The sequence below is a fragment of the Penicillium psychrosexuale genome (assembly GCF_028828465.1).
Source record: "Penicillium psychrosexuale strain IBT 29551 chromosome Unknown utg000001l, whole genome shotgun sequence".
NCBI lineage: Eukaryota > Fungi > Ascomycota > Eurotiomycetes > Eurotiales > Aspergillaceae > Penicillium > Penicillium psychrosexuale.
In genome coordinates this window covers 521,339-542,254 of record NW_026643186.1, presented here as the reverse complement: position 1 = coordinate 542,254, position 20,916 = coordinate 521,339, and the positions used below count along the sequence as shown (strand labels likewise).

The 20,916-nt window shown below is 49.4% G+C and overlaps 9 protein-coding genes across 9 annotated transcripts; 5 read left to right on the top strand and 4 right to left on the bottom strand.

The window, feature by feature from the left end:
- Positions 1-301: 301 nt before the first annotated feature.
- Positions 302-601, top strand: N7518_000190 (uncharacterized protein; the record flags this gene model as incomplete). Its single annotated transcript, XM_057181118.1, has 2 exons — positions 302-495; positions 571-601. The coding sequence occupies 2 exons, from the start codon at positions 302-304 to the stop codon at positions 599-601; spliced, it is 225 nt and encodes a 74-aa protein (XP_057046468.1).
- A 452-nt stretch (positions 602-1,053) lies between these two features.
- Positions 1,054-1,674, bottom strand: N7518_000189 (uncharacterized protein; the record flags this gene model as incomplete). The annotated part of the gene is made up of 4 exons (XM_057181117.1): positions 1,054-1,409; positions 1,495-1,520; positions 1,600-1,613; positions 1,666-1,674. 4 exons carry the CDS (start codon positions 1,672-1,674, stop codon positions 1,054-1,056), a joined length of 405 nt encoding a protein of 134 aa, XP_057046467.1.
- Positions 1,675-2,132: 458 nt separating this feature from the next.
- Positions 2,133-4,700, top strand: N7518_000188 (TFIIH/NER complex ATPase/helicase subunit SSL2; the record flags this gene model as incomplete). Its single annotated transcript, XM_057181116.1, has 3 exons — positions 2,133-2,160; positions 2,210-2,317; positions 2,377-4,700. 3 exons carry the CDS (start codon positions 2,133-2,135, stop codon positions 4,698-4,700), a joined length of 2,460 nt encoding a protein of 819 aa, XP_057046466.1.
- A 449-nt stretch (positions 4,701-5,149) lies between these two features.
- Positions 5,150-6,964, top strand: N7518_000187 (questin oxidase family protein; the record flags this gene model as incomplete). The annotated part of the gene is made up of 5 exons (XM_057181115.1): positions 5,150-5,546; positions 5,602-5,904; positions 5,972-6,331; positions 6,412-6,816; positions 6,870-6,964. 5 exons carry the CDS (start codon positions 5,150-5,152, stop codon positions 6,962-6,964), a joined length of 1,560 nt encoding a protein of 519 aa, XP_057046465.1.
- A 468-nt stretch (positions 6,965-7,432) lies between these two features.
- N7518_000186 (uncharacterized protein) lies at positions 7,433-8,875 on the top strand (the record flags this gene model as incomplete). The annotated part of the gene is made up of 1 exon (XM_057181114.1): positions 7,433-8,875. One exon carries the CDS (start codon positions 7,433-7,435, stop codon positions 8,873-8,875), a length of 1,443 nt encoding a protein of 480 aa, XP_057046464.1.
- Positions 8,876-9,169: 294 nt separating this feature from the next.
- Positions 9,170-11,941, bottom strand: N7518_000185 (glutamine-dependent NAD(+) synthetase; the record flags this gene model as incomplete). The annotated part of the gene is made up of 12 exons (XM_057181113.1): positions 9,170-9,279; positions 9,332-9,749; positions 9,812-9,854; positions 9,910-9,913; positions 9,973-10,307; positions 10,380-10,957; positions 11,010-11,101; positions 11,148-11,173; positions 11,224-11,413; positions 11,474-11,532; positions 11,585-11,854; positions 11,913-11,941. 12 exons carry the CDS (start codon positions 11,939-11,941, stop codon positions 9,170-9,172), a joined length of 2,154 nt encoding a protein of 717 aa, XP_057046463.1.
- Positions 11,942-12,313: 372 nt separating this feature from the next.
- N7518_000184 (NAD(+) diphosphatase) lies at positions 12,314-13,677 on the top strand (the record flags this gene model as incomplete). Its single annotated transcript, XM_057181112.1, has 3 exons — positions 12,314-12,410; positions 12,467-12,913; positions 12,974-13,677. The coding sequence occupies 3 exons, from the start codon at positions 12,314-12,316 to the stop codon at positions 13,675-13,677; spliced, it is 1,248 nt and encodes a 415-aa protein (XP_057046462.1).
- A 1,450-nt stretch (positions 13,678-15,127) lies between these two features.
- On the bottom strand, positions 15,128-15,598 carry N7518_000183 (uncharacterized protein; the record flags this gene model as incomplete). Its single annotated transcript, XM_057181111.1, has 1 exon — positions 15,128-15,598. One exon carries the CDS (start codon positions 15,596-15,598, stop codon positions 15,128-15,130), a length of 471 nt encoding a protein of 156 aa, XP_057046461.1.
- Positions 15,599-16,420: 822 nt separating this feature from the next.
- On the bottom strand, positions 16,421-20,575 carry N7518_000182 (uncharacterized protein; the record flags this gene model as incomplete). Its single annotated transcript, XM_057181110.1, has 2 exons — positions 16,421-20,128; positions 20,186-20,575. The coding sequence occupies 2 exons, from the start codon at positions 20,573-20,575 to the stop codon at positions 16,421-16,423; spliced, it is 4,098 nt and encodes a 1,365-aa protein (XP_057046460.1).
- Positions 20,576-20,916: the final 341 nt, after the last annotated feature.

The following is a 20,916-nucleotide window of genomic DNA, read 5'->3' as shown; positions in this document are numbered from 1 at the left end:
ACCCCGCGATGGCGTATTGCAATCCGATATGAGACGGCCATTCTATTCGGAGGTGCCGATCAGCCGTTGCCTAAAGCATCTGATCACGGATGAGGAATCCCATCGAGGATCAGGCCATAGTCCTGCCCCGCAGTGTCCGGATCATTTGCGCGGTTGTATGGCCTGACTGCTATGCTAATCTTCAGCGTTACTTTACATAAAGTCTCTTCTATCTTTAAACCTATTTTCTTTTCTTCATATCCTGTCTACATCCTGTCTACTCTCAAACCAAACCAAATCAAACCAAACTGAACCAACCACCATGTCTTCTATACTCGCCGCCCAAATTGTCCGCCCCTCCATCCGCCACTTCTCAGCCCACCGCCCTCGTCCCGATTCGCGCGCTGCCCGCGCTGTCGCCATGGGTTGCATTATCTCCGGCGTGGTACTTCCATTTGTGCCCCCTGCTTTGGAAAGTTCGCGTCAACGGAGCTTGGGCATGTCTACGAGCGCCAAGTAAGTCTCGAAATTCTGCCACGTACTTTTGCAGTCAATGCGAGTTTGGTGTGGAGAAACTAACCTGACATCCAGGAACCCCCCACTTTGCTTCCACGCGCGCTAGTCGCTGCACTTCTGACTCGCAACTTTGACGGGGACTGTCGGTGCAGGCGCTGATACAGGACACTGCCTCCGAGATTGCGAAAGTGATGCATTATGCCCCAGGAGTTTGGAATTGGCGTTTTGAATTTGCTTTTTGACTAGCACAAGGGATGGTGCTATTATTATACATTATCACTATTGAAGAGAGAGGGAGTGGAGATGGCTTGATTTCTCTCTATCGCTGCGACTAGCAAGGATCATTGCATAGCTAACTTTGCGCGAATGGATCCATTACTGAATTGACTCGAGCTCGAGTACGTAGTACGAGAAACGAACCAAATGTAGCCCAAAGTAGATCGAGTCCGAGGAACCCCCTCACCTCCTTATTATCTATCCACTTTGTTCCACACTCCTCTATTTTCAGTTGGCGACGGAGTGATCCGTGTCAAAATAGTATACAAGGCGGCCAGCCGATCAGCTAAACCGGTTCCCACTCGGAGGCCGATACGGCTGCTCCGTTTCGTATTTCCCCTTCTCCATGACGCGGTCGATCGCGGTCATGGGTTCATGCCGGGTAGGCGCTGGATCGTGAGAAGCTTCAGTACTTGGAGAGGCGGCATCGTCGGCGTCATCGGAATTCTTGAATCGTCCCTTACTCGCTCGCTTCGAGCTAGTGTCGTTGACCGGGGGCGGTGTCGACGCTTGTGCTTTGCGCTTATGCTCGTTCTCCATTTGCTTCATTTGGGCCTTGCGCTTGATTTCGGCTTCGAATCGGGATTGTCGGTCGGCGTTGATCGATTGCTTGGCGAAATAGTAGGCTCCGCCGCCGGCTACGGGGGATGGTTAGTTTTTTACATGTGAATCACTGGGATTGTCACTGGTTCTTGGCCAGAGATGGATCGATATGTCACATACCAAGGCAGAGGGTGCCCCAGCCCATCCTGTTTAAGTGAGATCATCAGTAATTACGTTCCGGTTTGTTTGGATTTTCTTCTTTCAGATAGTGAAATATTCGCTCACCAGGTAGATCGAACCTAGAGATGACAGATTAGTAAGGTTAAAGAAGCATTGGGCAGAGGTACTCACCGTATTCATGGCGAATAATTTGGTGGTGATATGTGAAGCAGCAGAAAAGGATCTCTACGTCAGGCCCGAGGTCGGGCGGCTACCCGTGGACGCCCGGACGAGCTCACCGCCCGGCCCGATGACTGTAACCGGTGCCTCAGGCCAAGGGTTATCAACCATCGCATCGTCTTTGGAGAACGCGATTAAAGACGACCTTTGTCTTGATCTTCTTCTCCGTCGTATATATACTGTCACTCTAGTTGATATCCCACTGTTTTTTACCCACTCCTTTCACCAACCCTATCCCGTTATTTTACAATAAACCGGAGAACCTCACTTCGCCGCCTGTTCATCCGGCGCAGTATCGTTCCATGCTGGCGTGAAATACCTTTTAACAGGGGCGTCGCTCCGCCTCACTGGTGACTCACTCCCTGAGCTACTATTGATCAGAATTTTCACGTTGTTTGTTTGCTGAACAAAGTCCAAACATGCCTCCCAAACGCAAAGCAGCCGACAGTAAGTCCTGGTACACATCTCCGAAGTATTGATGGCTGATTATATCCAGCTGGTCGGTCTAGCGGTGCTTCAAAGCGGGCTACGCCAGTCCCCGATATTTCCAGCGACGATGACTACTCGGACCAGGAAGAGTTGCCGGATGAAACCAACTTGAAAGGTACAGTGTGGCAGTCTGCTCACCTAAAGTGAACCAGAGACTAAAATTTGACCATAAAGCGGTTGTCAACAAGTTCTCTCTCGAGGCGTTCAGCAAGAAGAATCATGCGGAGAAGACGGACCCCCGATTTGGATACAAGGATCTTTCTTCGCTCCCACTGAAACGCGACCACTACAACCGGCCGTTATGGATCGAGCCTTTGAAAGGCACAATCACACTCGAGAGTTTCTCCCCGCTGGCACCCCAGGCTCAAGATTTCCTGACCACCATTGCGGAACCGCTTTCCCGTCCGACCCATCTCCACGAATATCGGTTGACCGGACACAGTTTGTATGCCGCGGTCTCGGTCGGTCTCAAACCGCAGGATATTGTTGAGTTCTTGGACCGTCTGTCGAAAACACCGCTGCCCGAAAGCATTCGGACGTTCATCATCGAGTTCACAAAGTCCTACGGAAAGATCAAGATGGTGTTGAGGCATAATCGATACTATGTGGAAACGACAGATCCTGAAATGCTTCAGCGGTTGCTGAAAGATGAAGTGATCGGTCCCCAGAGAATGGATAATACCGAAGGAATTATCGAACGGGCTGCTCCGAAAATGGGTGGTCTTGTCATTCCTGGAACGAAAGATGCAGCTGGTGTACGAGAGACCACTCAACAGGAGGCTGCCGCTGCCGTAGCTAGAGATGGGACCGAAGAAGGAGGGGCCGTGAACTATGGCATTGACGACATTGGCGAGGATGATACAGAAGAAGCAACTACATACAGTTTCGAAATTCCCGCTGCTGGTGTCGAAGTGGTCAAGGCTCGCTGCCAATCGATCGGATGTCCTGCCCTGGAAGAGTACGACTTCCAAGGAGACACAGTCAACCCAAATCTGGATATGGATTTGAAACCCGCGGCGCGGATTCGGTCCTACCAGGAGAAGAGTTTAAGTAAAATGTTCGGTAACGGACGAGCCAAGAGTGGTATCATTGTGCTTCCTTGTGGTGCCGGTAAAACCCTTGTGGGTATCACTGCTGCGGCGACCATCAAGAAAGGCACTATCGTCCTCTGCACCAGTTCCATGTCCGTGGTTCAGTGGCGAAACGAGTTCTTGCGGTGGACAACCATCGACCCGGGTGATATTGCCATTTTCACGTCAGACCATAAAGAAAAATTCAAGCGATCAACTGGTATTATTGTGTCCACATACTCAATGGTGTCGCAGACTCGTGCCCGGTCCTATGATGCCCAGAAGATGATGGACTGGCTTCAATCGAGAGAATGGGGTATGATGATTCTTGACGAGGTGCACGTCGTGCCGGCATCGATGTTCCGAAAGGTCACATCTGCAATCGCCGCACAGAGTAAGCTTGGTCTCACTGCAACATTGCTACGTGAGGACGACAAGATCAAGGATTTGAACTTCTTGATCGGACCGAAGCTCTACGAAGCAAACTGGATGGAACTGGCTGCACAGGGCCACATCGCCAAGGTCCAATGTGCCGAGGTGTGGTGCCCGATGACAACTGAGTTCTATTCTGAGTATCTGCGGGAAAGCTCCAGGAAACAAGCTCTTCTATACATCATGAATCCTCGCAAGTTCCAAGCGTGTCAGTTCCTGATCGATTTCCACGAGAAGCGCGGTGATAAGATCATCGTATTCTCTGACAATGTCTACGCTCTCGAGCGATATGCACTCAAGCTGAACAAGGCTTATATCTATGGCGGAACTCCTCAAAATGAGCGCATGCGTATTCTAGAGAACTTCCAACACAATGAGCAGGTCAACACCATCTTCTTGTCGAAGATTGGTGATACCTCCCTCGATCTACCCGAGGCCACTTGTCTGATCCAAATTTCGTCTCATTACGGTTCGCGTCGTCAGGAGGCACAGCGCCTGGGACGAATCCTGCGAGCCAAGCGCCGAAACGACGAGGGCTTCAATGCGTTCTTCTACTCGCTCGTGTCCAAGGACACTAATGAGATGGTCTACTCGGCCAAACGCCAGGCATTCCTGATCGATCAGGGTTATGCTTTCAAGGTCATCACCCATCTCCAAGGCATAGACAGTTATGAAGGACTCTCGTATTCGACGCCAGCGGAACGCCGCGAGCTCCTGCAAGAAGTCATGCTGCAGAACGAGTCATCCGCCGATGTCGAACAGGTCAATGATGATCTGTTCTCGATGCGCTCAGGCAAGCGAGTGACATCCAAGAAAGGCGGTGCTAAACGCAGCGCTGCCACTCTCAGTGGTCTGGCTGGTGGTGATGATATGGCCTATATCGAGTATAACAAGAGCAGGAACAAGCAGCTCAAGGATAAGGGACATCACCCGCTGTTCAAGAAGATGGAACGAGACCGACAACGCCGCAAGAAGGAGAGGGAGAACGAAGAATAAAAGCTGAAATGCGCTGCTGTTTTTGCTTTTTTTTTTCGGGCGCGTAGTCTTTGACCTTTCTTCTTGTATGCACCCAGAATGACAGATACCCCAAATAATCACCATCACCATATGTTAAAAAAATGAACAGTAAGTTAAAGGATTATTTGTGTTGTAGAACAACCTCGACCAGAAACTGTTGTAATCCTGAAATAAATGTCAGCACGACCGGTCTAGAAATCACCGCCAGGCCTGCTGACCGATTCCCATGACGTTGGTCGTCGCAACGGAAACCCCGAAACCGGGCAATTTCTCCGATTCTTGTGTTTGGAGTTAATAATTGTACGACCCTGATAGGCTCCATTGGTGACTTGGATTTTCTATAGCACTGTCTAGATCACCCTGACAGTTGTACAGCTCCAATCATCACTAGTATACACGGACCGGATGGTTTGAGCTATATAAATGACATGCTTCCCCGCGTTCTTCGGTGTCACAGACGTCATTTCTCCAAATCAAGACTTATAACTACAAACAAGTCTCGTCTTCTCTTGCGGAATAGTGTTCGTTGCTATTCCAGTCTGCGTCCACCGTTTCAAACAGCCTGCTCGACTTCGACATCTTCACCTACTCTACCCCTTCCGCGACTAGGCGCGCAGTACAGCTCGTATAGTCCCAACACCGGAAACTTTCCCCGCGTTACTCAATCCAGAATGGCCACTGCTACTAAGATCCATCTGTCGCCGGCGACAGACTCGGGAATCTACAGCTTTAATGTGAGGGAAGACACCGCGCGGACAGTGAGCGAGCTCTTGCAGGAAGACCTGGCCATCCACCATGTCTTCTTCAATAACGAACGGTTCCATAGTATGTATTTTCCAGGCAGAGTCCTCACCAAGAACCCTATCTAATGTAAGAACAGATCACATACCCCACGAGCTCCTTACTATCTATGCTCTTGGCGCCTCACCGGAGGAGGTCAAGACTTGCTATGACCGGAATAAGCGTTATCAGAGACCCGCCCTTCCGGCAAACCAAGATATCGTCCAGTCTATGCATGATGTCGCTAAATTCAAGGAGTGCTCTGGAAAGGAAGAAAATTACCCTCATTACCTAGCTTTCTTCCAGCAGGAGATTGACGCAAAGGGTGTCCCGGAGGTTCTGAATGAGTATTTATTCGCTGAGGATGAGCAAGCGGAGAGTATGATGTGTCGTGTGTTTGCCGGTAAGTATATCTTCCAGTTATACTAGGTTATGTTGATATTGTATGTTCCTCGGGCTAATTCATTCAGGCCTCATCCACCCGTTTATCCAACTCGGTTTCGGGATTGAGTTCAACCAACCTGCTATTGTAGCCCAAGGTCTTGCTCAGATAGCAGTGCACGATGACTGGCTGGGTCGTGCGTACTTCTTACCCGCAGAGAAGATGGCTGGCGGTATCGGAAAGCCGGGAAAAAAGTCGCTGTTCCAGCTCATAAATGAGATTCGGGCAGACAAGACTCTTGTTGAGAGTGTTCGATGGTCTGACAGTAATAAGATCAAAGATGGAGTGCTCCACAGAGCGCCTGAGCAGATGTTGAAGTATGCTTCTCAATTTACTGTGTCCAAGGATCAGGTGCATGAGCGGTTAGCGGATATGACCAATACAGTTGGTAAGTCCAGTCTTGGAAGCGCTTGCTTGTGTTATTTGAATGATGCGAGCGAGGAGCTATTGCTGAATTCATCTCGTCAGTCTACTATACCAGTGCCGCCCAGCGTCCGACCAAAGAGATGTGGCTTGATTTCTTCTTGATCCATTGTGTCAACTCCTCTATCTTCTTTTCTAAGATTATCGAGCTCCCTTTCATGACCCAGCGATCCAAACTGCGCATGCTGGAATGGAAGGGACGAATCGAGCTGCTGATGTATACTTCACGTGGAACGCCGGATCTCCTCCTTGATGAGGTGGCCAATTATCCTCCGAATGACAACTGGTCACGGCTATTCGCGCGCAGCATCGCCCATCCCGATGACGACGGACATCTAGCCAAGCTGGTGCGGGCTTTGGCGCACGGCCAGAAAGTCTGCCAGGTATATGAGAGAACACATCCCGAGATGCAGATCAAAGGAAATATGTGGCTTAGCGTTGGGAATATAGGTGAGTATTAAGATCTCCATTACATATTTGTCACCTTACTAACTGCTCGACAGCCGTTGACTCTACTGTCGAGGAGGGAGGTAGACCAATGTGGGTCCGTTCTACTGGATTCGATGAAGCATGGGAGTCTCAACGGGCGCATATCTGAGATGGGCAACACGCCTTCTTCATGAGGATATTTATTTCATTGTACTTTCCACCATGCCCCAGAATGTTAACATTTAACGCTAAATTGATATAGAACTTCCCCATACTTTAGAGGTTGAACTATGGTTCCCGGCTCTAGCTGCAGTGGGGCTCTAATCTTGGAATGACGCCAGCGGCTCAACGTGATTGTGCTTGTATAGGGTGCATATGTAGTATGTTTGAGCCGTTTTCAAGCTGAATTGAATCGGAATGGAAGAAGAACGGAGAGTATCATATATTGCAAAGGCCAGACACACAGGAATAGGGAGAATCGTGTGTAGAAAACGAAAGAACCAAGGCAAAAACATTGGGGATCACGTGGTGTCAAGTGGGGCTCCCCAACATGTATTCGATTCTGCATCTCCTCACTTTTCCCCCCATCAGTCTACCGAGGTAGAATCTATTGTTATTCTCCGATCTTAACATAATCATGGGCAACGAAGACAGCGAGGACGCATCAACCCAGAAGAACTGGACTGATGATGAGACCAACCCGTTCGTTGCCTTCCGGCGCTACGCTGATGAGCAGGTCTCCACCATGCTGCAATCTATCACGGGCCTCCCTTCGATGGTGACACAGCCTCATCACGGCCACTGGGATATATTTGAGGATAATCACGACTATAAGAGTCGGATGGCTCGTCAACGAAACAGTGATAATACGGGCAGCAACAACTATCCAACAGACCGAGACAGCGGAAGTGGTTATCCGGATGGAGATGATCCACGCAACTATGGAAAGAATGCACGACCACGCCAACCAGAGAACGATGATCTGTGGAAGAAATGGTCTAATGGACCATCCGAGCTGTTTGGCCTCGATTCTTTCTTCGACCGGTTCTTCGAGGACCGGTTCTTCCCTTTCGCGTCGCAACTCCTACACTCCGGCCAGAGCCTTCTCCTCCGGGATATGTTTGAGGACACCGAATCTCCAACCTGGCCGATTGGGTATATCCTGTTCAGCCCATACTCGCCTCTCCATCTAGAACGTCAAGCACAGTACCAAGCAAACCGCGAGAAGGGCGTTTTCTCTTCTATCATGTCGTCTTTGCATCTCAACTCCGACCGTGACCCCTCCGAACCACAGTGGCGAGAAGCCTTCGAGGATTTAATCCGACTCGAGAACGACAAATCGGTGCTCGATCGTAATGCCGTCACCGCACCAGAGTCTGGAAAGGATTGGCTACAAGGGCTTATTAAACGAGGCAGCTTGGGAGATAAGTGGAAGTATGTTCATGGCAGAGATGGCCAGCCTTGGTCGGGCATTACGTTCTCTAGCCGTGCAGGCCCAGAACAGGACCAGTCTCGGTCTCGGTCTCTACCGGAGAAAGAGAAAGAAGCCGTCGATACGAAGGAGGCTGACAGTGAGCTGGAGCTGTATGAGCGCTTCTTGCACGATATTGAAAATCGCGAACGCGAGTTCTTCCGCGGGGTTTCCGAAAGCCCTCTTCTGCGTCTCCTGCTCGAGGACCGACGGCGACAACAGGAGGAACTTGAGAAATACAGACGCAGCGCTCCAAAGGTCGAAGATGAGCACAGCAGTGACGATAATGAGAATTGGATCGATCTTGTGTCTGGCGGAAACAAGAAATCAGTTCCTGAAACACCCGAGGATTTGCCGACCGAGATCCAGACTAAGCCAACACCAACCGAAGCTGTCTCGGAACCAGCGCAGCCTCGTATCATCTCTACTATAACTCGAACGGAACGTGTACAGCTTGCTGATGGCTCGGTTCAGAGCAAGATCGTTAATACCAGGCGTTTTGCAGATGGCCGAGAGGAAAGTGACGAGTCTGTTGAGGTGTCTCATCCCCAGAAAGGTTCCAAGTCTGACTCTGACACACCGAAGAACGGTTGGTTCTGGAAAGACTAGGACTCTGTTTGGACAATATCTACGATTTTAAAATGACCTTCTCTCATGTCTTAACTCTTCAGCGTTCGTTCTCTCAATCTATTCTTTTTTATCTCTTTCAATTTGCTTCCCAACCTGCTTCTCGGCTATACATGGAAAAGTCAATCCCATCTAGTTTGATATCTCTTAGGAAATAATTCAGGCATGGCGGCTACCGTCGGTCGTAATTCAATTTCTCTATGAGACTAATATCAAGCAAATCTAAGCCAAGTACACTAAGCATCTTCAGAATTTTAAAACCCACTCGATCTACGTCTAATCAGCCTTGACACTCTTCTTTCCTCCCTTGCCAGTAGTCCACCCCCTAGATTCCCAGAGTTTGACGTTATCTTCCATCTTCTTGTACGCCCAAGTAAACGGCGGGTCTACACAACCAAAGTTAGCACCAGCCACAAAGCCAATAATGAGAAAACATACAAAGGAACTGTCTCAGATCATGACGATTATCCTCGGGGGAGTACTGCTCAGCGTGGTAGCTAGGCGTGAGAACAGTCATCTTATGTCTGTTGATGGAGTAGTAGTAGAAGAAGTGGCGGGTCTTCTCGTAGATCTCGCGCGGGCTGTACTCGTTGCCCCACATGCGAAGCAGCTTCTCGTACATAGAGTACGGGCCTAGCTTGGAGACCTTCCTCAAGTACCCGAAAACGCCCAGCTGCACGTACGTAACGCCCATGTCGGCTTCGTCGGATTGCACGTAGTCGTGCGAGATGGGTTCCAGCTCGGCTGTGGGCGTTGCGTGGATGAATTCTTCGAGGATCGGGAGGTCGAAGCTTTGGCCGGACCAGGCAATGAATTTCTTAAGGTCGACTTTGCTTATGGAGCCGATCGGGTTGAGCTGTTGTTTTGGTTAGTCTGGGATAAAGTGGTGCTGCTGGACTTGCGGAAATTGATGCTTACATCGGCGGAGCTGGCATCGTACTTGGTGAGATAGCCTCGCAAACTATATGGGTTGAGTCAGTCACCAGAAAGGAAATTAGTGTATTTATGTGGCGTACCATTCTGTAATAGCAGTTAGTGAAGATGATCAACAAGGTGCGATATTCGGGTGAGAGACTTACCATCAACGTTAGAGGATGCAAGAACGAGCAAGCCGCCACCTCCAGGGCGTTGACGCACAGTCGGCAATAACGAGGCAAACAGATATGAGAGAACCATTCTCATCCGAGCCTGCACATTCTGAAGCGCGGCATTCTCTGCGAAAGATCCACCGTGCATTTTGAAACGAGGCTGGAATTTAGTGATCACAGTAAAGAGATTCATGATAGAGGTGACCACAGTATCGAAATTGAAGTCAATGTGGTAAGACCCAATATCGGAGGCCAGCCGAGCCGCTCTGTCTCGTGTCTCCTTGCCTGAGTTTTGTGTGCCCATGTAGCTGGTATGGAAGATAGACCTAGAGAGATTGGTTAATGTTGCCCCAGGCTAGATAATTTTGGCCTAAAGACTGATCACTTGGAAAACTTACTTGCAAATTTCTTGGCTGGTGGTAGGAAGCCAATCTGAGTCTTCTGGCTTCGCACACAACCGGCGGACATCTTTGATGACCTGCTGGTTCCCTTGGCGCACTGCTTTGAGCACTTCGCGAGTCATGGAGTGCACAATGATTGCCGTGGCACAGCTGTCAATACCACCGCTCAGAGGGAGGAAGAAACCGGCGGCTCCAGATCTCCGAAGGTAATCCCATAGCCAGCAGGCAGGCCCCAGAGCAATCTCCTCCTCGGCAGGATGGTACCGCGGCTGGATAGGCAGAGCAGGCGCGAGGTTAGGTTCGGCATCTTCATCCCGGTGAGACAGTCTGATATCAAGATCAAGGCGGACAAAGGGAGATTGCTTGCTCGCTTGCATTCCACGGCTTGCGCTGCACCGGTAGGTGCGGACTTCTTCGATGTCGACCGTTGCAGTGACAACTTCCACATCGTTCAGAGAGAACTGTGAACCTTGGGCCACGATGTCACCGTTGACGACAATCATAGCACACCCGTCATAGTACAGACGATCGCCATCGCAGCCTTGCTGATTGGCGTAAAGATAGATTCCACCACTCTGTGAGCTGTAAGAAAAGTGTTATGCTATTAAAACGTTGTTTTTCACTCACCAGTTTGGTAGCCTGGGTGATCAGATTGAGCCGAGTGTTAAGCTTCTTCAGTTCGTGGTGGCTGCCCGAAGAATTCGAGATGATCTCAACACCTAATTTGGATTAGACATGAGCGCGGCCATGGATATTGATACTCACCAGCTAGGCCATACGGGATGTGAGGGCTAAAATCGATTGTTAGCATCCACAGCCACTTAGAGAGTTCAACACCTACCCATTAGGGGTAAACAGCTCCTCGCACGTCTCAAGACCCAGACACGTATCTCTTGTGCTGATAACGGCATCACCAAATGGAACCTTGTACTGGCCTGTGATATCTCCAACAATTGATTCTAAATAGTAGTCATCCACCTCCTGTGGACGCTGCCATGGCGTAAAGTGTCGGTGCTCGCGATAGTTGCCATCTAGATTAAGAATTGATATTAGAAACTATTTTCCTGAGCATAAAGAGTAATTGAACGAACCATTGGCAAGCCACATCTTCGGCCTAATCAGGATAATCTTCCGGTTGTGGAAAATGACACTTGAGAAAATATATCAGCTAATGCTATATCGGTCACATCGGGAATACTTACCGACAGTTGTAGCGCACATTGCGATGGCGAACCGGCAATCCCACATCAACCACAATATCCTGGCAATCGGGATGGTCGATGATGCGGGCGAACATTTCCCATGCGTGCATGAAGGTGTCGCCCTCAAGGAAACCATCCAGAACTCCATATCCGGTAATCTCGAGCTCTGGTCCAACACGCAAGGTAGCACCGGCAGCCTTGGCTTGCCTGATGCTCTCAATGATACGCTCCGCGTTGCCCTCGAAGTCGAGAGCCCACTGGTTAAGAGAGCTAGAACGGGTTAGCGCGGGACTTCCTAGTATCGAAATAGTAAATGTGTCAGCCTTACCATGTTGCTAGAGTGACTAGATGCCCCATGATTCCTAATATGACTGAGACGTCTGTGTCTTGTGCTTTGCACAGAGGCTCACCGGCGATAAGAGCCGAAAGAATGAGGTCACGTGTGGGGGGAGCTCAGATTCCCCCGCTTCTGTGGTAATGACATGACTATACATTACTGTAATCTATTCTTCCCTCGGCACTGTCGGCTTAACTCCGACCAAAAAAACATGTAATCAGTTTGTAAGCATCCCGAGGTCGGCTGCTGATTAATGCGATTTCTCCGCCTGTCGGTGCTGGATTCCACGTCTTGATATTTTAGATATAGACTCGTTATTGAGTGAGATTCTTCTTCTTGTTCATATACTTACCATTTTAGACATTCCTTGCTGGCGACTTGGCTCTTACAGAATGAGCACGACTGCCCTGATCCCCGCCCCGGCTCATACGCTCGCGGATTCAATGTTGTCCCGACACTTTGGCAAAGAGACGGTTAATTACTTCTCCAGTAAGGATGTCTTGAACTCTTGTATATGGGGCACAGTAGGGCTAAAGAATATTCAGGTTCTCCAATCAATCGTCTATCTTTCTTGCGCTCCGACCACCCGTTCCTGTCCAGTGCTCTAAAGCACCCTTCGACCCGATTTGTACTGTTGAACAACCTAGCGCCCTTGACTCCGTCACCGTCGCAGCTATACTATGCCAAGTATGACGATGTACGCAAGCTTGTTCCCCAGGATATCTTCGATAAATCCGAGGAAGACATGATCAAGAACTATGACTCGCGCAAGACACACCCGACCCTTATATTCCTCGGACTGGACGAGAGTCACAAAGAAGGGGGCCTGACGTACAAGATCTACTCTGGCACGCCATATTTTGCAGTCGATGTGACCCCCAAGGGACCTGAAGAGCAGCAGACTGCAGCGAAGGATATAATCGCTGCCATGGAGGCGAAGGGACTGTCATTCTTCCAAACACGAGTTGTCATGTCCTTCTCCGCAGATGAAGGTATGAAGATGCGATCGTGATGTCTGCATCGATAAGAGGAAACTAATCAACTCGGGATAGCTGCTATCTATGCACAGGCACGTGCGCTGATGGACTGGAACGCTCGCAACACCTTCTGTGGCACATGCGGCCACCGTACTTTGGCCGTGAATGCAGGAACCAAGCGTGCCTGCCCGCCGACGGATGTTGCACTAGGAATTGAGGGCAAGGTGGAAGAGCGGCCGGAGTGCAATACCCGTACTACGCTGTCAAACCTTTCCTTCCCCCGTACCGATCCGACTATCATTGTTGCGGTGGTCTCCGCCGATGGCAAGCGGGTCCTCCTCGGGCGCTCCAAGCGCTTCCCGCCAGGGTGGTATTCCACTTTGGCTGGATTTATCGAGCCAGCCGAGTCAATCGAGGATGCCGTGCGGAGAGAAGTGTGGGAGGAATCGGGCGTCACATTGTCCCGCGTTGTTATCCACTCCTCGCAGCCTTGGCCGTATCCGGCCAATTTGATGATTGGTGCTATTGCTCAGGTCAGTGACCCCGCTCACGAGACGATCTCCTTACTGCATGACCCTGAGTTGGAGGATGCGCGATGGTTTGAAATTGAGGAGGTGCAGGAGGCGCTGCGCATTGGTACAAGTGACTTGAGCGGTCCGGCTGGTCCAGAATACAAGGGCGGTTTGCGATTGCCCCCTCCTACGGCTATTGCCAATCAGTTGATCCAGGCTGCTGTCAGCGCAGAGTATTTTGCGGCAGAGAAGCAGTCTAAGATGTAAACTCATTGCGGAGCGAAGCGAAGCAATTATACATTATGACCGCCATATATAATAACATTGATGAATTTAGATCTTCACTATGTATGGACTGTTAGCGCACTTACTATGGCATCTTTGAATTCCATGACAATTGCTTCCTCCTCCTTGATAAGGTCTTCTTCTCGCGCGGTAATTTGATCTTTGTTGTATGTTTCCGCTCGATCAAAATCCAGCCAAACAACTCTCTCTGAACTATCCTTGACGATCATCATGTTCCGTGGTTTTGGATCTCGATGCCGCACTAGCGCTTTATGTATTTGGCGAATACCCTCTAGGAGATTGTTCACCCGCTGCGGCGTATAATTTTCCAAGGTGATCATCTCCAGGCCGGCGATGTACTCAAGAAAGATAGCGCTGGGTGGGTATTCGTCCTCTAGAAACTTGTTCAGGTGAGGCTGGCATAGAGTGGGGTCAAACTTCCTCATGGAACCTAAGAAGTCTGGCACAATTCCACGATCGCACAGTCCGTGTTCTTTCAGCCGAGTATAGGCAGTGGTTTCAAGTACGTGAATATCCAATTCACGACCTTCCTGTTCGTAGTAGCGCCGTGGCCCCCTCCCATGGTGCTACTTGTATTAGCAAGACTGTCTAGATACATAGTACTTGTTATTCGACTTACCACCTTCATGATGCATGTTTGTTGGCGGATCTCAACGAGAAATATGATCGAAAACTTAGAGGCAAAAAGCTTTTCTTTGAAAAGTAATTTCTGCTGGCTTGACATCATCGAGTTCCGGCATCGTCTCGGGTGAAAGAGGACGTGGTTTATGAGGCGGTGGTTTTTTTTTTTAGAAAGGGAGCGTCATAGGGAATTGTGAATGTTTTGAGTGAGCCGGGGTCCAAACTAATCAGAGGTTTGCAATGGCGCACGGATGGTGAATGACTACAACATAGTTAGGTAACTCGGTGGCTGGCAAGTTGTGATGACTAATCAGGTTAATTTCTTGGAAAGTTCCACTCTGAGAGAGTTAAGGTGTGCTCCACTAAATGTCTATATTGTGGATTCTCTACGGAGTAGGTACGCTCCGAGGATGATCATATTTAACTACGGAGTAGTATATGTCTCTTAGTTACAAATCCATTTACTCCAGCCAATCATGCAAGTTGTTACTCGACTGTGATTTTCGGAGTTTTTGGGATGATCCTAGTTATCAAAGGAAGGACACGGGGTTGGGCAGAGTTTCAAGGGAACCTTGGGAAGAGAGCACGTGAATCGTTGATCCCGCTACCCCACCAACAGTGGACCTTCCTAATTTATATTACATACAACATAGACAGTAGGTATGTCTCTTTGAAGTTTAGGCATCTGAACTGGTCTGGCGGGGAGGAGTCCTTAAAGATCATGCATCATGCATCTTGCACTGCTGTGATTACTCGACTCCACGTATGCAGAAACTGCCGTAATTTTGCTTCATGGGCCCGAGTTTCTGAGACTGCGTGGATTTGGATACACAGGCGGGCTCTCCAAGGTGTGATCTTCAATAAACGGCGGAGTACCCCCGAAGCCATTTGCATCATGGAAAAATGCCACATCTTTATTGATCCTTTCGCGTGTTCCCGGATGAGGTTTGTAAGCAACTTGCTTGCGGCTGAGATGGGCCACGATGACTGGCAGTTTGTTCTTTTCGGCAAGATGGCCCAGTGTGGGATCATAATCATTGTTGGAGATATCGAATATGAAAAGTGTGCGGACTCGCCATTTCTGTATCGCTAACAGCCTTGTATCTGGTGTATCATCTTCTTGCACATCGTATAATTTACTATCCTTGATGACTTGAATAGCAATTGGAATAAGGCCTTCTGGCGAGTCGCAGGCCTGTATCCAAAACGGACTCTGGTTTGAGACAATGACAAGCACACGGAGAGCGTTCTCTTGCCCCATTGTAACCTGCGTATTTTCGCTGCTTTTCTAGTGAGGATATAATGAAATAGAATGCAGAGGAAGTTTGAGAAATATATACCGACCGCTTTCGCTTCTCACACCGCTTTGGTAGTGGACGCATACATTTGACGACGCGGTGTAACAAACTTCCAAGAGCACATACAGTTGCCTGAAGGTTTCGAGTAGCCTACCAGGGTAGGTGTTCCGACTCTGCTGATTCTTGCAAAGTCTGAAGCAGGCCCCACTGTTCAGCCGCATTTCAACCCTCCCAGTTGAGCCTCATCCCGTACCAGCAAATGAACCTGTAGTGTCCGACACAGCAGATCAAGAAAACAAACTAAACAACAAGAAAACTATCTATATAGAAGTTTATCGTTTATCTAGGAGGTACTAGCCATGGCCTTTTGCGGGCTTCTAGTCGCGATCACAACAATAATGTCGCTGCTGCAATGTCAATGGCTATTCAGGATATGGCGTCATCTTCAGACCTCGCTACTACGACTGGCCAGGCAAGAACGAACAGAACACACGTTTCCATCTATTGGCAGTAAGTCATGATTATTCCGGTACTGGTAAGGCTATTGGGACTTGTCACATTATTAGAACCACTTGGAAAACCCACAAAGCTATGATTCCCCCTTTAAAGAATGAGATTTTGCCACATGATGATCAGAACGAGAAAGTCAAGAGATAGAGAACGGGAATGGAAGATTGCGAATCCCTTGATCACTCGTTCATATGTATTCTTTTGTTTTACTCGGTAGGTACAGGTGAATTGTAACAGAGACACCACACAAGAATCAAGATTTTAAGACGACCATTTCAAATATTGGCATACAACGTGCCATCCCGTAATTCGTGAACACTGCTGTTCCGACTGTTTGGGGACCCGACCTCCGTATAACGAGTGCCATCACGCAGCTCATGGATCGTGATTCTTCGAGTGCTCTTGCGCTTGCGCTGCGAGCCTCGCTTAGAATCTGGGGTCCCTGACTCACTTGGCACTTGGCTGCCTGGTGTCATATCGCGCTCCTCTCTGTCTCTCTCGATAGCTGCCTGGAGCAGATGGTCCGCGACCCTAGCCGAGCCAATTTCATCGTACCATCGACGTAAGCCAGAGGCGTACGCACGTTCCTGCGAGTCATATTCGACAGGAGGTCCGTTCGTCTCGGCATCGGGACCCGACCCGTCGAATACTGCCCACGCGCTAGTATCGGCACTGACAAGCATCATGGCGTGATCGAAACTCTGGACCTTGAAGTCGCGTAAGAGTATGGCGTTCCCTTCTGCCAATGTCGGCATCGAGGCCTTGTGGCGCCGGAAAATTTGAGCATGAAGAGTCATGCCAGCCATAGATGGATCGGTAAGTTCAATAGTCACGAACCAGTCTTTCGAACCAGATTTGGCCCGGGTTATCGGCGAAGCTTCATGCACGATTGAGATGGTATCGACTAGAGCATTGTAATGATCAATGAGTGTAGCAAGCGGTGCAAAGTAGGAAAGCTTGCTCCGCAGTCCAGAAGCATTACGGTCGGGAACTGAGGGCTGTGAAATGGGAACTGCCAATGTGTTCGGAGATTCAATCACAACATCCACAGAGCGGCCAGGTTCGGGCGTTGCTGGGGGTTCTGCGGCTTCAACGGATTCCGAAGGAGCTACGGCATCATCATGTCCGTCAACGTGGATCTTATGTGAGTTTTTTATGAGTTCTGCCCCGATACCATCGTCTTGGTCTGACTCTGGGGAGCCAGCCAGCTGCAAATTGTTATCAAGACCAGTAGGGGCTTCGGTTTCTTCGATCGTGGATGAAGCTTGAGGTTCAAAATCATGAACCAGTTCAAGCGCGGATGCATTTTCCTGGGTGGGGTCTGATGTTGAGGGTTGTCGCTTCAATGGAGACCCAGTGGACGGCGAGACTCGATCGCCAAGTGGCTCAGGTCCTTCGACAGTTGGCTCATGCTTCAACGGGAAATCGGCTATGGTATTTCTAGCAGACGAAGGAATATGCAAATCAAATTGTCCGTCCCCAGTGAGATACTGCCCAGCATGATTTTTGCCTTCCAAGGATGGGCCTTGATGATGAGATTCAGGCACATCAAGCAAGTTTGGATCAGCATTGCCTGATTGCCCCTCGTTAGAGTCTCGATCGACTGGCACTCCTATCTGTGCGTGAGGGTTGGCCACAGCATAATATCCGTCGTTGTCAGTTTCTTCGATGAGCTCCGCATGTTTAATTTGTTTATCTTCATCTTCCGCAAGGTTGGGTGATGCCACTTCAGATGGACGGTCCGTTTCATAGTGGTCTTGGGACGACTCGTCATCATCCATATCACTTTCGTAAACTCGGTCATATTGTTGATTGTATTCGTCTTCCCCCTCTTCCTCGTCTTCCCTGTCTTCCCTGTCTTCCCTCGCTTCCCTGTCTTCGCTTTCTCCACCGTATTCACTCCTTTCAATGTCTTCGCTCTCTTCACTGTCTTCACTTTGGCATTCATCAGTATCGGAATCGTCTTCCACTACTCCGTGATAGTCTTTTCCGTCGAGATACCACGGCTCTGGATATTCCTGTACACCACTTGCAAATTCGGCTGCAGCTGGAGGGACAGTGAGATGTTCGGATTCAGAGCGGTATGAGTGATCGTTTCGTTCTGCTGACTGCGAAGCTGAGGCTACCGGATGATTGGAGGCAAACTCATCATCACTGTCACTGTCCAGCACGATTACTTCATGGCTTCCCGCCTGCGAGGGCAGCTTTTGTTCCTGCTCAAGCTTTTCACCACTAGATTCAACGACACCGAAGTCATCTTCGTCCAATCGTGATTCCAAACGAGGATCACCATATAAATCCTCCTCGTCCTCTTCAGATTCACATTGAGAATCGTAATTTTCCACTGACTCCGCATAGTACACTTCTTCATCCTTTTCTTCACTGTATTCTTGACTGGGTGGACGATCGACATCCTTTTCGCTTTCTTTTTCCTCTTCTGTATCTTTCATCTTTTGGTGTTCCTCATCTCGAGCGGCTATCATTTTTCCGAGGGCATCGATCGCATCCTGATCAGACGTGAACCCTAGTTGTGGATAGTTGACTAACTGAGTCTCTGGCTCAGGATGTTCCTCATCACGAGATTCACCCGGATATTGAGGAGATCCCAAATTGTCGCTGGCAGTTTCGATGCCAAGATCATGTTGAGCAATATCTGATCCATCGATCTCTTCTGAGGATTCGAGTGATTCATCTTGCCCAGCCTCCTCCGAAGGTGAGGATGATCCTGAGTCATCGCGCCATAGGTGACTGGAATCAACGAGACGTTCTTGATCTGTTTCATCTGACGCCTGAGCTTCGTCGCCGGCATTTTCGGTAACAGCATCAGCTTGAGCGGCAGGTGATTCATCGTTGGTATTGGGGGAGTCATCCAATTTATCTTCCGAGTCCGAAAGTCGTGCTGGATGGTCGTGGGATAGGTTAGGATCATCAAAAGCAGGATACTGCTCTAGTTCATTTGACTTTTGAGCTTTGTCGCCAGTAGTATCAATGGTCATGTCAGCTTCAACGACATCTGACCTATCAATAGCTATGGAGTCGATTATCTCAACTCCCTGCTTCTCCGGTAAATCTTCTGAGCCTGGATATGATGCCGAATCATCGCGGACAAACCCAGCATCGAAGACATGTTCCTGCTGGATGGATTCAACATCCGGATCAACTGTTTCCACTAGATCTGCGTGGATGGAATCGATGGTGTCGGTATCATGGGTTTCGATGGAGGATGCTGCGGGCGTTGCTATGGTATCTATTCCCGCCTGAGCATATCCAATCTCTTGGGATTGTGTGGGCGCGGTCCATGGCAGGAAATAGCTAGTTGAGCCAGCATGATTTGATACGAGTGGCGAAGGAATCGGGAGCCCCGGAGAAGGGATAGGTCGAATCTGCGGCGTATCCGTTGGCAGATAGAAAGGTGTTTCATGATCATCAACTTGTCCATGAGACACAACATTTGACTCGGCGGCATGTCTTTCGAGGATACTCCCGGTCAATTCAAGAGAAGGCTTCGCAAACACTGGAAGTGGCTCTTGTGGTGCATCCTCTGCGTATGTTGGAGCTTGGACATCATCCGTCATTGAAGTCTCACTCGCCGAGTCTGCCTCGAGTTCTTGATCGATAGATTGATTCAAAGCCTGTTCCCAATCCACAGGAGCTTCTTGCTCGTGAGGGCTTTCGGGTTCATTGATAACACGCCAATCTTCCCTGTGCAAGCTGTACCTCGGCTTTTTTCTTCCTTTCCCTGGCACAAATCCATCTTCTTCCGTAAAAGGATCGAAAACGGAACGGATTGTTCCCCCAAGTGGGGTTCGAGTAGAATTGAGGAACATAGGTGATCCCCAGGGCCGTGCACTAGAAGGCAGGTCGAATTCGGGATTGATTGATTTGCCACTAGGGGTGGTAGGCGGTGCTGGTTCGGTTTCATGCGGTGCTGTCACTTGCGGCTCAACCGATATTATCAACGGAGGTTGGGAAGATCGGTAGATCTAGATAGGCAGCAGTTAGTCACCATAAGACACATATCGAGTTTGGGAGCAACATACCTCGAGAGATACGCCATTCTCAAAGTGCGCATCCCATGCGACAGACCTTCCCGGGGTTTTCTGGGCGTCTTCATTGCTGACAAACTTGATGTCTTTCAAGGCCAGACTAACGGTATCCCCAATTCCGACATGCGATTCCGCGACCCTTTCTGCGACGCGTCCGTGGAACGTGACCTTGATTTGTCCTCTGGCGCCCCTCAGGCGGAAATCCGGCTCCGCTAATAGAAGGCTCACAGTCTTGATCGAAGAGGAGTATGGCCACACAAGTGCTACAGCCGCAAGAAAAGACTTCTCGGCCAATTTCTCAAGGTCTGGGGAAAGCTGAGCTATCGGGACCCTGGTCAACTGCGCCAGCGCATTCGACGCGGGAGACTGCTCAATCGCGTTCATTGCACCGGTTTGCCCACGCCCGACTGACTGTTGTTTTATCAAGCTGGCCTCATATCAAACAGGAGTAATAGTCGATATAAAATAAGAAGGGTAAAAATGCGAGTATATAAAACTGGGCTGAAGGAAATGAAGATGAATATTTCGTGCAACAAAGAGGACCTTCGGCAGCTGCAGCTCTGTTGGGTAATGTTACAGTAAAAACAGCAGGAAAAGGGCGTAATTTCGGTATTGCGAGAACAAAAGTTACCCTCTTCGGTTGGATTGTCCATGTCCAATGAGACTTGCTGATTGGTCGATCTTATTATATAGTCACATACGGAGGATTATGCACTGCTTTTGAA